The sequence below is a fragment of the Ochotona princeps genome, chromosome 21 (genome assembly GCF_030435755.1).
Source record: "Ochotona princeps isolate mOchPri1 chromosome 21, mOchPri1.hap1, whole genome shotgun sequence".
Classification (NCBI taxonomy): Eukaryota; Metazoa; Chordata; class Mammalia; order Lagomorpha; family Ochotonidae; genus Ochotona; species Ochotona princeps.
In genome coordinates, this window is record NC_080852.1 from 26,987,393 (window position 1) to 27,004,627 (window position 17,235).

General features: G+C 45.0%; 1 protein-coding gene and 1 non-coding gene across 4 annotated transcripts in view; both read right to left on the bottom strand.

Moving 5' to 3' along the window:
- ARIH2 (ariadne RBR E3 ubiquitin protein ligase 2) overlaps positions 1-13,684 on the bottom strand; it is a 52,409-nt gene extending 38,725 nt beyond the window's left edge. The window contains exons 1-3 of one of the 3 annotated variants that reach the window (XM_004581442.3): positions 13,490-13,684; positions 10,159-10,222; positions 7,555-7,908 (exon numbers count right to left, since the gene is read on the bottom strand). In XM_004581442.3, coding sequence (XP_004581499.1) covers positions 7,555-7,809 — 255 coding nt within the window. In that variant the 5' untranslated portion in view covers positions 7,810-7,908; positions 10,159-10,222; positions 13,490-13,684. Of the gene's footprint in view, positions 1-7,554; positions 7,913-10,158; positions 10,223-13,489 lie in introns of those variants that run through there. The other 2 variants (XM_058679062.1, XM_036497493.2) reach the window with 2 other exon arrangements.
- Positions 3,795-3,926, bottom strand: LOC118760309 (small nucleolar RNA SNORA42/SNORA80 family). Its single transcript, XR_004996708.2, has one exon. It is a non-coding gene; the product is annotated as a small nucleolar RNA SNORA42/SNORA80 family (small nucleolar RNA).
- Positions 13,685-17,235: the final 3,551 nt, after the last annotated feature.

The following is a 17,235-nucleotide window of genomic DNA, read 5'->3' on the forward strand; positions in this document are numbered from 1 at the left end:
GTTATATTCCCTTGTATTATATTTCCCTGGTATTTTATTCCCTTGTATTCTTTCCCTGGGTCTAATTCAAAATTCATTTTGTGGTATTTTTACTTCTCTTATCAGTAGGCCCCAGAAAACAGCAGCCAGGCAAAAGAATCTGAAGTAGATGACCCAATGTTGTCCAATTTGGCTCCACATCTATGACTCAAGACACAAATTCCTGAGAACATGATTTATAAAACCAGAGCTATCGTGAAAACAACGCTCCCACTGCTCCACTCCTGTCCCATCTCCACCATGACCAAGCAACATTTGTCTGCACAATGCTGTGCCAGGCACTTTACATACATTATTATCACAGTTAATTCTAGGAAGGAAATGTTATTATCATTATTGAATATGTGAGAAAACTGAAGCTCAGGGATATTGATGGACTTCTTGTCCAAAGTCGTGTTACCAAAAAGTGGCAGAAAAGTGACAGCAACGTAGTCATGTGACCACCAGCCCAACAGCTGGACACAGCCCAAGACACAACAGCACAGAACACAAGAGACATTATCAGTAACAGAATCAGCTCTTGACAACTGTAATACATAAATATTCACCTAGATGCCCAAAAGGAAAGTAAGTTCCAGCAAGTTATTATGTTCAAGAACAAGCATGGGAAAAAAAAAAAAGAAAAGAAAAAGCCAAACCAAATATACAAATACATATACTCAGTAATGTCCATCAGGGCAGAGATTTCTGTCTTTTGTTTACAGATATTTTTCAAATGCCTGCCAAATAATAGGTACTTAACACTGACTGAACAAATGAGTGAATTGTAGCACAGTAATATTATGCATCAATGTAGATAAGAACTGAGGGATAATCAACAGGAAAGAAAACTTTTACTATAGATTAATGGAATGATAAAATGAATAGTATTCCTTTAATACTGCAATAACATCTTAACAATAAAAATGTAAATACAAAGAGTTTCCTTTCCAGAAGGTGGTGAAATGTATGTGCTGCCAGCTACACAATGACGATAACCAAAGCGGCGAAATACGAACTGCGCAACAGTTGTTCTTAAGCTCTTCTCACTGTCACTCTGAACATTTCTCCCTTTTAAAACTACATTTATATATCAGTAAAACATAATCAGCCTTCCAGCTTAGAGTGTCATGAAATATTTCAACACACCCATTTTGAGCCAACTATCTGAAACCCAGGAATTTAATCTAATTATTAGATATAGGCATACAAAGAAAGGTCAAGGTCACAAAGATAGAAGTCCGGTGGCTGCTCAGCAGCAAGTCACTCAGTTACCAGGTTGAGCCTGAAAATATTCTCCATGAGTAGCAGCAACAATTACAACAACCTATCTTAGTTAATGAATACATATGTAAGTAAATGGTCTTAAAAGTTTTACCAAGACAAAGTATATTTAATAATTAAAATCACCATCTTCACAAGTTACATATCCTGCAAGTATCTGGTGTCGCTTAAGACTAAATATAAAGAATCTGTACCTGCTCCAAGAGACAAAGACAGAGACCAAGCTGCTCTGAATAGAGGAATACAAAGGCTCTTGCAGCAGCCCTCAGAACTCATTAAAATCATCCTTAAGAGGGAAAAATGAGCCCCTGAAGAATTTCAAAGAGATTTTCCAGCCACATTTTGCTGAACAGCAAACACCACACTACAATTTAAGCAAGGAGGCTGCAGAAAACAGAGTTAGTAGGACACAATTTTCTACCTCTACTACAGCTAATGCAACAATTCATAATACAAAAAGAACTATCTAATTCCATCTGGGCAACACTAGGCTTGAGAAGTAAGCAGTGTAATTCACTATGCCAGCCATGTTAAAGAAGTTTAAAAATATAGTTCTTCCCCCTAAGAGTACAGAGAATCAGATTTTACCAATTTTATTCTCATTTACCTATCTGCCTTAGTGTCACACTACAGTCCAAAGGCTATGTGGGGTCTGGACTTGTATAATCTAATCTGCCCTCTCCCCCGCCCAGGTCCTTCTCATTCACCAATACAAAGCTCAGGAAGCTCACATTAGCTCCTGGACAAGATCCAGCACAAGGTGACCCACCACTTCTCCCTAATGAAGTCTCTACCATTTTATCTTCCTGGTCACACTCCTGATACAGGAGTTGACAAGCAGGAAGACCCTCTTGACAGTCACCAAGCACCACCAAATGAAAGCTGGTTCTGAAGTCAGACACCTGCCTGGGCTCCATATGGGGCTCTCTCAAAATTGAGCCTCAGGGATAGTACAGTAGTGTGGCAGCTAAAGCTGATAGCTGTGGGGCCAGCATGCCATATGGACAAGAGCTTGAGTTCCAGCTAAGGCAGTTCCTATTTGGCTCAGTGCTAATGTGCAAGGTTCATTTAATAATTGACAATTCTTAACTACTGGACATTTTGCAATGAAAACCTCTAGAAAAAAAAAGATCTCTTTCATCTGTAATAAAATCTACTTTATGTAAGTTTTACATAAAAACAGTGTAGGGGACAGTCTTATGGCATAATGGGTTAAGCTGCCACCTGTGACGACAGCATCCCATATAGGAATGCTCCTGGCTGCTTCATTTCTAACCCAGCTACCTGCTAATGCACTTGGGAAAGCAGCAGCAGATGGCCCAAGCAATTGGGTCCCACTACAAGTGCTTGTGGGAAACCTGGATGAAGCTCCTATCTTCAATGGAGGATGCTCCAATGCCTTTTGACAATGCACCTGTGTGGAAGACCTGGAAGAAGCTCCTTGTTTCAGATCAGCTCAGTTCTGGCCATTGTGGCCATTTGGGGAGCGAACCAGCAGATGGAAGATTCTCTGTCCCTCCTTCCCTCTGTAAATCTGCCTTTCCAATCAAAACAAATAAATCATTAAAATAAATAAATCTGGGGGAAAAAATGTAAAATGTAGTGAAAATCTTGTTTTCTTTAAAGACTGATTTATTACCACTAAAAGTACAACTCATCAGAGGTATTTTTAATTAATTTATTTTTTTCCCCTGGATAGAAACCCATAGCACACGCTGCTTACTTCCGCCAGACATCAGGGGAGAGGGAGGCCCCAGCACCCACAGGGCTGACTCAGCACCCAAGAGCGGGCATCCCCATCAGGCCTGGGTATAAGTCAGGCCCCCTGACCTCCAGCAGGCTGGGATGGCACAGCCCCTACACAGCAATGCCCCAAGAAGCCTTTTCAGGCAGTTCTGCCTGAACACCAAGGGTGGGTTTTGGAAGCCTTGTGCATTCGGCTCATGGACACCAACCTGTGCTTCTTAATGGTCTGGTCTACTTCAGATCCCAGACTCACATCGCAACAACTACGCAGCCACAGAAACAATAGCTGTCATGGGCTGTTTCAGTGACTGGGGTGTCCAAGTGACACTTGGTGCCTTTGCTCCCCACCCTTCTCCCCGCCAGAATCTCCAGAACCAATCTTCATGCTCCGTGAACTGGGCAGTTTCTTAAAGCGTCATCTTGAAATTAACATAATCCACTGTATCAAAGCTGCTGGCACCTGGCTGGAGAGTAGCATTCTCAGACCAATGCTGCCCAGCAAAACTATTGGTCTGAAAAGCCCAACTCCCCCTTGGATGACTGCTTTGTCTGAGCTTATGCAGTCACAGGGGAGAAACTCCAGGCTAACTTTATGAATAATCCCAATAGGCAGTAACCTGGTGTTGGTCACAATCAAAGCACCGTCCTTGGCTTTCCAGAAACCTGACCCTGGCATCCAGTTACCTTACAAGAACCTATGTTTAAACCCCTGAAAAGGTTCTGCCGGCTAAGGAGGGCTTCTTTTCTACTGTGCAACCTGCTTCAGTGTCAACAACCTATGAAGAGGCCGGGCGATAGTTCAGGGTCACAGTTTGTTGTGGCATGCGACACAATGAGAGGCCGAGCAGGACAGGCCTGCCATAAATTCAAATCCATGTGGATCATGGGAGATATTTTCTGCTCATACAACATATCTCACTCGACATCACATCCTTCCTCACTGAGTCATTCTTGTAGGAAGAGAGCTCATTCTAAAGCACTGCTTGTTTTGTCACTCCATGAACTTACTTTTTACACACACATACTTTTACAAACACATCATCATCAATAATAAATACACATTTTCTTCTGTTCTCTTATCTGAGTCCTGGATTAATTCTTTTCCTCTTGTCCCATTTTCTCTTCCCTTCTGTTTCAATTTTCTTTCATCTCCTTTTATTTCTTCTCTCTTCCAAACTCTTTCTGCTCCTTCTGATCTTTTCTCATCTTTGAAGGCCAGAATAATACCCAACCACAGTAACAGAGGATGTACAGAAAGAACTAGAAAATTTGCTCACACCAACATCAGTATCTACTATCACCAATCAACAAAATCCAAAAGTATCCAAGAAATTACTGAATCCTTGTGGATAAAAGTCGTGCCAAAGGAGACAGTGCTGCGGTGCAGCAAGCGAACTGTGTCACCACATCCTATATAGTGCTAATTCAATTCCAGCTGCTAGACTTCCAATCCAGCTCCCTGCTAATAAGCCTGGGAAAGCAGAGGAGGATGGGCCAAGTACTTGGGTCCCAGTACCCACGTGAAACACATGGAACAAGCTACTGGCTCAGCACTCTGGATTGCCCCATTTGGGGAGTGAATCAGTAGATGGAAGATCTTTGTCTTTCTCTCTGTAACTCTGCCTTTCAAATTAGTAAATAAATTTTAGAAAGACAAAATAATGGTACTAGGAAAGATGAGAATGCTAAGTTACAAAGCAGCTACTGACTTCCAGAATCTGACAACCTAATTGAAGAAATCATGTCAAATACAAAATGTAAAACGGTAAAGCAATTTAAAGCAGTCAGAAGGAGCCAGCGTGGTAGCTCAACAGGCTACAGTTCCACCTCCAGGGCCAGCTTCGCATATAGGAACCAGTTAATGTCCCTGGTGCTACATTTTCCATCCAACTCTCTGCTTATGGTCTGGGTAAGCAGCAGAGGATGGCCCAGGGGCCAAGGCCCAGAAGAAGCTCCCAGATTTGGATCAGCTCCACTCTGACCAGCACAAGCCATTTGGGGGGTGAACCAGCAGATGGAAGATCTTACTCTCTGCCTCTCCTTTTCTCCATAAATCTGATTTTCCAATAAAAATAAATGAATCTTAGGACCCAGCGTGATGGCTCAATTTGCTAATCTTCTTTCAATTGCCAGGATCCAATATGAGTCAGTTTGTGTCCCAGCTGCTCCACTTTCCATCCAGCTCCCTGCTTGTGGCCTGGGAAAGCAGTCAAAGACAGCCAAAAGACTTGGGACCTTGTACCCACATGGGAGACCTGGAGGAAGTTCCTGGCTCCTGGCTTTGGATTGGCACAGCACCAGCCATTGTGGCCACTTGGGGAGTGAATCATCAGACGGAAGATCTTCCTCTCTGTCTCTCCATCTCTCTGTATATCTGACTTTGCAATAACAATAATAAATCTTAAAAAAAAAAAGTAAATAAATAACCCCCAACCACAAAGCAGTCAAACTATAGTATATGATTTCTTTAAAATACCTAGATGGAGCAGGCACTTAGCCTATCAGGTGTCTGAGTACTAGGCGCGCCTCCTGGCTTAACCCTACTTCAGCTTCCTCCTAATGCAGATGATGGACGGTGGCAGTAGTAACTGCCAACCCTGGATTCTTACCATGATTGAACTCCCTGCCCAGCTTTGGATGAATCAATGAATGGGAGGAATGTGTATTTTCTAGCTCTCTACTACCCAAAGAAATGTAGAGAAACACATACAGACATACATACACATGGACCAAAGGAGGACACACCATCATTTCAGAATTCACCAGGAAGGTTTCCAGGGAAAGCATAAGCTAATCCCTAAAAGGAGCCTGGAAGTTAGCGTAGCTTGGCAGATGAACCAGTCACTCCAGGGAACTGAACATACATCAGTTTCATGAAAAGAATGAAAATCAGTAACCTTAATGTGACATATATTTAACAAAATTTAGGAAAGAAAAAGAGGAAGGATGATTGTGCCCCTCAACTACCTCTAGCAACAACAACAACAAAAAACTATCTCTAGCAGGACAGAAGAGCAGGTACAACATGATTATCCTCAGGCAGGAACATCCTAACGGACTTGGTGAGGTGACACTGCCACGAGGACTCCTGCTGGCTGCAGCAGTTAGGACGCTGCTTGCTACACCCACGCTCTGTATTTGAGTATGTGGTTTGTGTTCCAGCTCCTTCACTTATTATCAATCTGTCTGCTAATTTGCCCCTGGGCAGCAAATAATGGCTCAAGTAGTCGAGCCCTTGCCGTCCATGCAGGAGACCAGATGGAGTTCTGGGTTCCTGGCTTTGCTTTAACATGCCGTGGTTAATGTAGGCACTTGAGGAACGCATAACTGAAAAAAAATTTTAAAGAAGTTGATATTATTATAGCACATATCCAATTTCTTTTCTGATTTTTAATTACATCATTGTACATAACCTAACATGGCTAAAGCAAAGAAACAGATTTAACAATGGAAAAGAAATCCCAAATAATGAGGGTCCCAAGCTTAGCTTGCTGCTAAACACAGAGAAACAATCTATAATCACCTCAAGAAACAAGTCACGGAAAAAGCCTTAGCTTCTAACTTGCAACCAGTTTATTAGCAGCCCGATGTCTAAAGTATTTGTCTCCATCAACCATTTGGGAGGGGAGGGAGAATTCCTAAATCAAAAAACAAATTGTTATAGAAACTACACATACACATCTTAGTTATTTCCATCTCAAAAAAACAAAACATTTTACTTTAAGCCATGCCATTGCATCCTTTTGATCTTTTATTTGACCCATAACGAAACTCATGTACCACTTCAGAAAATCAACCAGAACAGCACAGGAAGAGCAACCTTCCTCCTTTTCAGGAACATCCAATGACAGAGAAGAAAACCTACTGGGGCTACCTAGCCAACTGTAATAAATGTCTACAGTGAATACAGTAAATGGTCCCAAAAACATCCAAAGGCATGCTAACTTAAGAGTTAAGCTTTTCGCTGGATAACCAACTTTGTTCTCTAAATTTCCATACTAATATTCCGCAAATAACTGAAATACAACATCTGTGAACTTAGAGTGAACACTAAAATCTCTTCCAAATAAGCTCACTAGCTTAAAGTCAGTGATTACTCAGGGCAAACCAGGGGACCTGGCTACCTTAAATATTTACCAAGCATGGTTATATAGAAAATAGTGATGCTGATGCATTTTTATTTACCTCGTAAATGCAAAGCAATAAAATTCAAATACTGTACACTTCTGATCTGCCTTCAATCTACTTCATAACTCCTAAAAAACAAAAAAAATCTACTTTATAACTCCTTTCTAATTCTTAGTAATTTGGGAATCCAAGACAGTACATACACACATAACAAACAGCGAGGCAAATGTAACAGAATGTACAGATAATGCGGTATATACCCAAATATGGATTCAAGCTACAAGGCCATTCAATCAATCTAGAGAAGACATCAGTTAACAACAGTTCATCCACAGATTTAATTGGGGGATTACACATGGAATTGACATGGCTGCTTACCTTTAGGACAGAGGCTAAGCTGGTCATGTGTTCATTGAGGGCACCCTCGGATTCCTTATAGGTCAAACAGGTGAACTGGTACTCTTCCGGGTCAAAGGCATCGGCTCCCTGCTGCTCCACATCACTGGCTACTCCCACATAATAGTCCTCTATGTCCCCAGGGTCCTCGTCCTCGTCCTCTTCCTCCTCTTCACAATTTGGGTCATAGTCCTCTTCATTGCTGTCAGACCCCTGGCTATTCATGTCCACGGACATCTTAGCATCCAGCCAAGTTGCAGATCAGGAAAGCAGTTGCTTTGTCCCCCTCCCCCAAAATTTTACCGCTTTCTCAAATTCATTAGTGTTTTTTGTTTTCTAAGAAAGGAGGGGGGAAAAAAAGTGTTACTTTTTCTCTGTAAGAAATTGTTAATAGAAATCATTCAAAAATCAAGAGTAGTCTGGATCCTAATCTCATCAGTTTGAACCATCCCTAGTGTCACAATCGACAATCTTAGCACCTAACTTCTATTTTTTTAAAGATTTATTTATTTTTATTGCAAAGTCAGATATACAAAGAGGAGGAGAGACAGAGAGGAAGATCCAATGATTCACTCCCCAGGTGACTGCAACAGCTGGAGCTGCGCCCATCTGAAGCCAGGAGCCAGGAACTTCCTCCAGGTCTCCCACGCGGGTGCAGGGTCCCAAGGCTTTGGGCCGTCCTCGACTGCTTTCCCAGGCCACAAGCAGGGAGCTAGATAGGAAGTGGGGCTGCTGGGATTAGAATCAGCGACCATATGGGATCGCGGCGCATTCAAGGCAAGGAATTCAGCCACTAGGCCACCCACTGCACCAGGCCAAGCACCTATCTTTGGGAAAAAAAAAAAAAAAGAATGAAAGCATGAAAGGAAGCAAAGAAACTCTTGGACCCTGTGCAGTAGCCTTCTTGGCTAAATCTTCGCCTGGCAACCGGTTTGTATCCCGGCTGCTCCATTTCCACAAGCTCCCTGCTTGTGGCCTGAGAAAGCAGTGAACAACGGCCGGAAGCCTTGGCTCCCTGCACCCGTATAGGAGACCTGGAAGAAGCTTCTGGCTCCTGATCTGCAGCTGCAGCCGTTGCAGCCACTTGGGGAACAAATCAGCGAATGGAAAATCTTTCTACATCTCCTTCTCTCTGTATATCTGCCTTTCCAATAAAAAAAAAAAAAAAAAAAAAAGCAAATCTGTTAAAAAAAAAAAAACAGAAGAGAGAGAGAAGGAAAGCAGAAAGACAGACATTTTGGAAAGGAAGAAGCAACTAACTTCGCTAGGAAGAACCTGGCATAAAAAGGCAAGACTTCTCCCTGTCAGGTGGTTCAATTCCAAAGACTTGTGCTTCCCACCAGAGTTCTCACAGGGCACATGTCCACAGCAGGCTGCACACAGGACAGGGAACCTAATGATTTAGGTAATCATGCCTAGATGGGGACCCAGTCAGTATGGAAACAGGGACAAGTGTAAGAAGATAACTATTTGAGAGCTACTATTATAAGACATCTGCAAAATAGAAACACAAGTCAAGAAAAGCCACCCAGCTTCTTCCTCTCCCCTGCAAAGCTACCTGCTTTTTCAGGTTTTTTTCTTTTTTGGTTATTGCTGTTTTGTTTTTTTCAGTTTTAAGGGTGCTAATGAACTTTGAAAAGGAATATTCAGAGGTAGAAACTGACAGAACAGTGAAGGCAAACTAGATATTTTGCACTAGCAGAATCAAAGCTGGGAAAAACTAATATATATTTAGGATTAACATACAAGAATAAATTGAATCAGTTACTGGGAATCCTCACAGGGCAAACATTTGGCACAGCAGTTAATATGCCACTCGTGTCTGGGTTCAGGTCATGACTCTAGTAACTCCAGCTCACTGATTAGAGCTCACTCCGAAAGGCAGCAGGTGACGACAATGCAAATAACGTGGGTCTTGAAACCCATATTCATTAAAGACCCAGAGTAAATTTTAGCTTGGTTTCAGTCTAGCCCAGCCTCAGCTGTTTTAAGGATATGTAGAGGAGAGACTCAATAAATGAAGACCTGTCTAACTTCCAAATAAAATTAAATTTTTTTAAAAGAGAAAAATTGTCACAGAGAAAAATATTACTCAGTTACATATGAATGAAAAAAGAGGGCCTGGTACGATAGCCTAGTGGCTAAATTCTTGGCTCGTACACCCTGGGAACCTATATAGGCGCTAGCTCATGCCCCGGCTGCTCCACTTTCCATCCGGCTCCCTGCTTGTGCCCTGGGAAAGCAGTCGAGGATGGCCCAACGGAAGACCCATAGGAAGCTCCTTGCTACTGGCTTCAGATTGGCTCAGCTCCAGCCATTGCGGCTACTTTGGGAGTGAACCAGCGGACAGAAGATCTTTCTCTATATCTCCTTCTCTTTGTATAGCTGCCTTTCCAGTAAAAAAAGCAAAATAAATCTTAAAAAGAGTTGGTAAGTTAACTACAAATATACAAATTCTCAAGACATTACAGAAGAAAAATTTGCAAATTAAGTTGCAACAATTGTTTTGTGCATGACAGAACTATATAAGCACAACTAAACTGTATTTCATCCTTAAGAAAAAGTTAATCTTTACATTAAAAATACCTGTAATTCTTGAAGATCTTTCAAGTAAATGTCACCAAAGTATTCTATCTCATATGATTTCCATCTAAAATGAAAAGAGATTCTATTAAAACAAGGTATCTTGATTTTCTAAGTTATTTTTTAAAGCAAAGATATTTAAAAGGATAACAGGGGAAGAGTGACTATTCAACTCTTTCTTTTAAGTCTCCACAGAATCCCACAAATCATAACTACACTAACAAGAATTTTACAGTCTTCTTAAAAAAAGAGAAAGTATTCAAAGTAAACAATATTTAATCTGGGGATATTTATGATAGAAAGCAATGATCAATTCCCCAACCCAGTGTGATAGCCTATCTCCTTACTCTAAAATTATGCCTACCCTTCAGATTCTCTAAATTAAGGACCATCAGGGCCAGCGCTGTGGCACAGAAGGTGAAACAGCCACCTATGACACTAGCACCAGCAGGTGTCCCAGTTGTTCCACTAACCTCTCCAGCTCCTTATTAATAACCAAGAGAAAGCAGTGGAAGACAACCCAAGTGCTTAGGCCCCTGTAACCTTTGGAAGGCCTGGCTAAAGTTCCTGTTCCATCTGTCATGACTATCTGAGGAATGAGTTATAGGATGGAAGCTCCTTGCAATTCTTTCAAATAAATACTTCTTTAAAATTAAGTATTACCATTGTAATCCTAAATGTTACATAGTCTCTAACAAAGTCAAAACAAATTATGACTTAAAATTGTACTTTATGGGGCCCGGCGGCGTGGCCTAGCGGCTAAAGTCCTTGCCTTCAACGCCCCGGGATCCCATATGGGCGCCGGTTCTAATCCCGGCAGCTCCACTTCCCATCCAGCTCCCTGCCTGTGGCCTGGGAAAGCAGTCGAGGACGGCCCAATGCATTGGGACACTGCACCCGCGTGGGAGACCCGGAAGAGGTTCCTGGTTCCCGGCTTTGGATCAGTGCGCACCGGCCCGTTGCGGCTCACTTGGGGAGTGAATCATCGGACGCAAGATCTTCCTGTCTCTCCTCTCTGTATATCTGACTTTGTAATAAAAATAAATCTTAAAAAAAAAAAAATTGTACTTTATGGAGCTGTTGTTATAGTGAGACAGGTACTGTTACTGCCTGTGACACCAGCATCCCATATGGGTACATAGTTCAAGCCCTGGTTGCAGCACTTTTAGGTCAGCTCCCTGCTACTACACCTGGGAAAAGCACTTGGACCCCCCATACTCAGGCAGGAGACCTGAAAGAAGCTACAAGCTTCAGCTGGTCTCCGCCCTAACAGTTGCAGCCATTTGGGGAGTGAACCTGCAGATGAAAGATCTCTGTTTCTGTCACTTTTTCAAATAAATAAATATATTTTTTTAAATCTGACATTTACTTCAGTCATCTCCACTGTGGTAATCTAGCACAGAATATTGGTACTGTTTCAGAACTCATTTTATTCATTGAAAAGTTATTTTCAAATCAAAATGTCCCCCATCAGATGCACAGTGGGCAATCTTCTGACACACTCCAGGGCCATCTGGCTTTCCCAGAGACAACCTAGCCTTTCTAAATGACAGTGCTATTTGCTTACTCAATTACACATTTTATCGACTGCTTTATCCTTCACAGTTTTTTTTTAGACAACCAGAGGCCTAACTTCCAGAAACATTTCAAACACAGGCAAATACAAACTAAATAAAAGTCCAAACAAACAATGTTTGCAGACTATGTAGTAAGGCCAGCATTGTGACACAGTGGATTATGCCACTGCCACAGGTTCGAGTCCCAGCTGCTCCCTGCTCATGTGCCCAGGGAAACACAGGAAGGTGGATCTGGTACTGGGCCCCAGATGTGGCCCTGTCCCAGTGGGTCATGATCGCCACTTGGGGAAAGAAGCAGCAAATGGAAGTGCTCATGTGTCTTTCTCTCTCTCCAACTCTACCTTTCAAACAAATCTTTAAATAAATTTATCTACCAAATAATGGTAGAACAATTCGTTTAAACTTTTTTATTATCTGTATTTTTAGAGAACTATTTACTGAGCAAATGGAATCTGTGAAACTGCTTACATTTACAAAAACAGGAAGAAAAAAAACACTGTAACAGCTCTTATTTAACAATGAGAACCAATTTCAGATTCATTTTCTTTTGGTCTTCATGGGGGGGGGGGGGGATAGCGGTTGTCCCTGCTTAGAAATGAGGAAGCTCCGGTACATAAAGGGCAAGCCAATCACCCAACGGTGGAATCCAGCATTTTCTATCAGCCCCAGGTCTGGATATCGGAGAGTCACACTTTCCCCTCTTCTACAGCTGCGCTCAGAGCTTGCCCACCAGCCTCCCTCTGAAGGAAAAGGAACCGCACCATTTCATCTCTACTGGATATCCCAGATCCCAGATTGAAACAGAGCCTAATTTTTAATCATTACAAAGTTAAATATTTATATCCTACTTGAAAGAATGCTCCAAGGGGCCAATACATTATTGCCTTAATAACAGGCCTGATGCCAACACTTTAAACTCCTTTCAGACATTAAACAATATCCTGGCATCCCCGGCAAAAAGTGAATAATGGGATAACAGAAAAAAGAAAGAAACCAACCAGGTATTCAAAAGAATTGAGTCCGGGCTGGCTTTTGAGGCCTGGCCACACATGGGGAGGCAAGGAAACAAATGGACGACCTCACTGTTTAAAGCTGATCTTGCTTACCCTAAGTACGGTATTTAACCCTCACCAGTCCTCCTTTTACCAGCTACTCCAAAGGATACTACTTTGCAGAAAAATAAGAAATCACTAAGTTTCAAAACTCTCTATTTGTCCTAACAGAGCAGCCAAATAGCCACACGGGACTACCGAAACCGAACTTAAAAAACAAGTTTTACACTTGAGTTTTTCGTTCACACTGGCCCGACGGCCACGCGCTGGCTGGCCGGTGGTGGCCGCAGGGTTCCACGGGGGGTGTGTGTGGAAGGGGGCACGTCTGTCGCGGCACAAAGTTCCACCGGACAGAGCAGCACTTGGGCCGAGTCATCCCGCAGCCCCGTGGCCTCGGCCGGCGGCCCCGGACCAGGCAGGCCGGGCAGCAGCTCCCGGTCGGTAACCACACAGGCCGATGGGCGTCAACCACCGGCGCGGTCCGCACGGCTCGCTCGAAGGGTGCCCGGTGGCACCGGCCGGCCGGTCAAAGGGGGTGCTGGCCTCCGACCGGAACTCCCAAGGGGCCCAGCTCCCCGGCGGCTCGCGGGGCTTCCTGCCGCCTCGCGGGCGGCGGCCAAGGCGGAGTCCCGGCTTCCCCCACCCTCCTCCGCCTCACCGGCCCGCCGGGGTAAACAAGGCCGCGACTCTCGCCCCGCCGCTTACCGGGAACCGGCGGCCCCCGTGGCCGCGGGGCCCAAGCAGGCCAGACCGCGCCGGGCCGGGTCGGGCCGGGCCGGAGCGGTGCGATGAGGACGCAGCGGCGCAGGAAGGGGCGGCGAGGGCGGCGGGCCGACGCCGGTCGGTGGGGCCCGCGCTGCTTCCCTCCGGCGGAGCTGTCCCCGCAGCTCCGGAAGTGCTCGGCGCAGTGGCGTCACTTCCGGCCCGGGGTCGGCCGGCGATCGTCCCCGGGTCGTCCGCGGCTGTCCAGGCGGGAGACTTGGGGCGTCGCTCCTTTTCGCACAAACCTTGTTCTTCGACCCCAGAGTCCGAGAGGGTAGGGCGGGCCCTAGGCCACTGCAGAAAGAGCTGACAAAGAGGATGGGATCCAGGCGTGTTGGATCGGCGCCTCCTGCCGAGATGCTTTTTTTTTTTCCTAACTGACGCGTTGCTGGCCACCTCCTCGCTTCCCTGCTGTCCTCCTGCGTCTGCGGCATGCAGGACCGGTGTTGGGCCGCCGGTACTCTGCTTCCCATTCCGGCTTCCTTCTCCCGGGCGCCCTGGGAGGCAGCAGGTGATGATGGTTCAAACAGTTGGGTCCCTGTCACCCACTTCGGAAGTCCTGGACTTGCCCACTCAACTCTGGGATGGATATTTGGGCAGTGCAGCGGCCGATGAAATGTCTTGCTCTCTGTCTCCCCCTTTCTAATAAATTAAAATTACGGGGGTGGGCAAGTATGCTTGAAGCAGTGGGTTCACCAGTCCTCTGGTCCCAGCAGTGGCTTTGAGGACCACAGGAGGGGTTTTTTTTCCCCACCGAGATTCAGTCCTATCAAGTGAACTGTGCCCCTAAGGCTATTAACTGGAGTGGCCAGAGAGCAGTAACTGTTGGAAACACTGTGTAGTAATTGCCGTAGGGTAGGGTACAAAGTGATTAATTCTTGGGTTCCAGCACAGTGATAACAGTGAGGTAAGAATGACAGGTCACAGCAGCTCCAGGCATTGTGAGGCACCAAGTTATAAATACAAATGGGACTGCGAGCTTCCCGCTGCTGGGTTGTGTCCAGCCATCGCTGCAGTGCCTCAGGTCTGCACACTGCATGCTGCGATGGACCCCTGGGTCCTTGTAAGACTTTAACTGGTTGAGTTGAAGAACAAGGCCCTCAGATGTACAAATGAGATTCTACAGGTTACTATGACAAGTGTCAAGTCTGTTCTACCCGGGTTAAACGCCATCACCAGCTTCACTGGGGAAAAAAAAAATGTGGGACCCACAAAGTGCCATACTGATAAAGCTACAAGCCTGCAGCACCGTATGGGTTCCGGTTAAAGTCCAGGCTGTTCCATTTCCGATCCAGCTCATAGTTAGTGGCCCTGGAAAACAACAGAGGGTGGCCCAAGTGCTTTCGTGTGGGAGACCCAGAGGAGCTCCTGTCTCCTAGCTTCAACCTGGCCCAGCCCTGGCTGTTGTGGCCATTAGGCAATAAGTCATCAGATGAGGGCCTGGCTCGATGACTCAACTGGCTAAATCCTCCCTCTTCAAGCACTAAGATCCCATATGGGCACCATAGTGTGTCCTGGCTGTTCCACTTACTCTCCACTTCATTGCTTGTGTCCTAGGAAAGACTTGGGACCCTGCACATCTGTGTGGAAGACCCAGATGAAATTCCAACTCCTAATATTGGCCTGGCCAGTAGCCCTGGCTGTCACATGTTTAGGGAGCAAACCAGCAGAGGGAAGTTCAGTCTGTTTGCCTTCCCTATTCTTTTCATCCAAATAGTTGAGCTATCACCACCTGCCTCCCAGAAATTCCAACATGGGATGCAGAATCGTAATCAAGGTCTTAATCATTGTGCCAAATGCCTGCTGTTGAAATATACCCTGGCATGGTGGTGGTGAGAACAGGATATGAGGGGTGGGTGTGTGACCTAGTCACTAAGTTGCTGCCACCAACTCTGATCTGTCTCTCTACTGATGCAGAACTGGAGTAGCAGCAGGGGATGGCTCATGTTCTTGGGTCCCAGCCACCCATGTGGGAGACTCAGTTGAGTTCTGGGCTTGTGGACTTTATCTGACCTAGCCCCAGCTGTCGAAGGCATTTGGGGAATGAACCAGGCAAGTAGAAAATCTTTCTCTGTCTCTCAAAGGGAAATGAAAAGGGGTGGGCTAGGGAGGATATTAAAAAGCATGTGTGGGCCCGGTGCGATAGCGTAGTGCTTAAAGTCCTTGCCTTGCATGCGTCAGGATCCCATATGGTTGCCGGTTCTAATCCCGGCAGCCCTGCTTCCCATCCAGCTCCTTGCTTGTGGCCTGGGAAAGCAGTTGAGGATGGCCCAAAGCCTTGGGACCCTGCACCCGTGTGGGAGACCTGAAGGAAGTTCTTGGCTCCTGGCTTCAGATTGGCGCAGCACCAGCTGTTGTGGTCACTTGGAGAGTGAATCATCGGAAGGAAGATCTTCCTCTCTGTCTCTCTGTATCTCTGACTTTGCAATAAAAATGAATCTTTTTTAAAAAGCATGTGTGCTATTTAATTTAAATATAAATACATATGATATAGTGAATATATAGTCTCCTATTTCTTTGGGACAGCAATCCAAGACTGGGCACAAAAGGAATGGTTTAAATCAGTTGGAAGTCTGCTGGGAAACCCAAAGACAGGGACTGGAATCACACACCTTTTGTTTACTGATACAGCGGGTGATTGATGGCAGGTCAGGCTTGTGACCTTTTTGGGGTTACCAACCAGATAGGGCACATGAACTATCCTGTGGCCTGTGCTTCCCTAGCATCATAGTTGCCGGGTTGCAAAGGCAAGTGTCTTAGAACCAAGGGGAGTCTGCATTGTCCTTAAAGTCACACAGCGTTCTACCCCATGTCATTGGTCAAAGCAGTTACACAAGCTCTCTTAGGTTCACATGGGAATGCAGGCCTATTCTCAAAGGTGGCATAAGCACAGCACATTGTAAGAAAAGCATGTGGAATGAGTTCTATGTCATGTAGCCATAGTTGGAAAATAAACAGCCACATGGTACAAATTGTGTCTTTCATTATATTGCTTTTTATCCTTTTTGGTTTTAATTGTACACCCCCAATAATTTTGCATTTTAATTTTTAACAACTTCATGTATTGCATATGAGCCAGGAACATCCTCCAGGTCTCCCACACGGGTGCAGGGTCCCAAGGCTTTGGGCCGTCCTCGACTGCTTTCCCAGGCCATAAGCAGGGAGCTGGATGGGAAGTGGAGCCGCTGGAATTAGAACCGGAGCCCAAATGGGATCCTGGCGCATTCAAGGCAAGGACATTAGCCTCTAGGCCACGCCTCCAGGCCCATCCTACCATGTTTTTCAGCTCATGAATCCCACTCCCCTTGTTTACTCAGTTCAAATATTCTCAAGTCTTCCATGATTCTTTTTTCCTTTTCAAACCTCTTTCCAGGGGCAGCATTTAGCCTAACAGTTAAGATGCTTGAGACTCCCCTCAGAGAGTCCAGGTTTAATATCTGATTCTAGCTGGCTGCTCATTAAGGCAATAGTGATGGCTAAAATAATGGATTCCTGCCAGCTGAATTATGTGCCAAGTCCTGCCTGAGGTACCAGCTGGATCACTGTTGGCATATGGGGAATGGATACAGCCAATGGAGTTCTCTCTCTCTCTACACTCAGTGCATAAACAATCCCCACATACTCTGCTTCTAACATGCCCTGACTTACACTCAACACGATCTTTTTAAAGCATACAGCATGTTATTTCC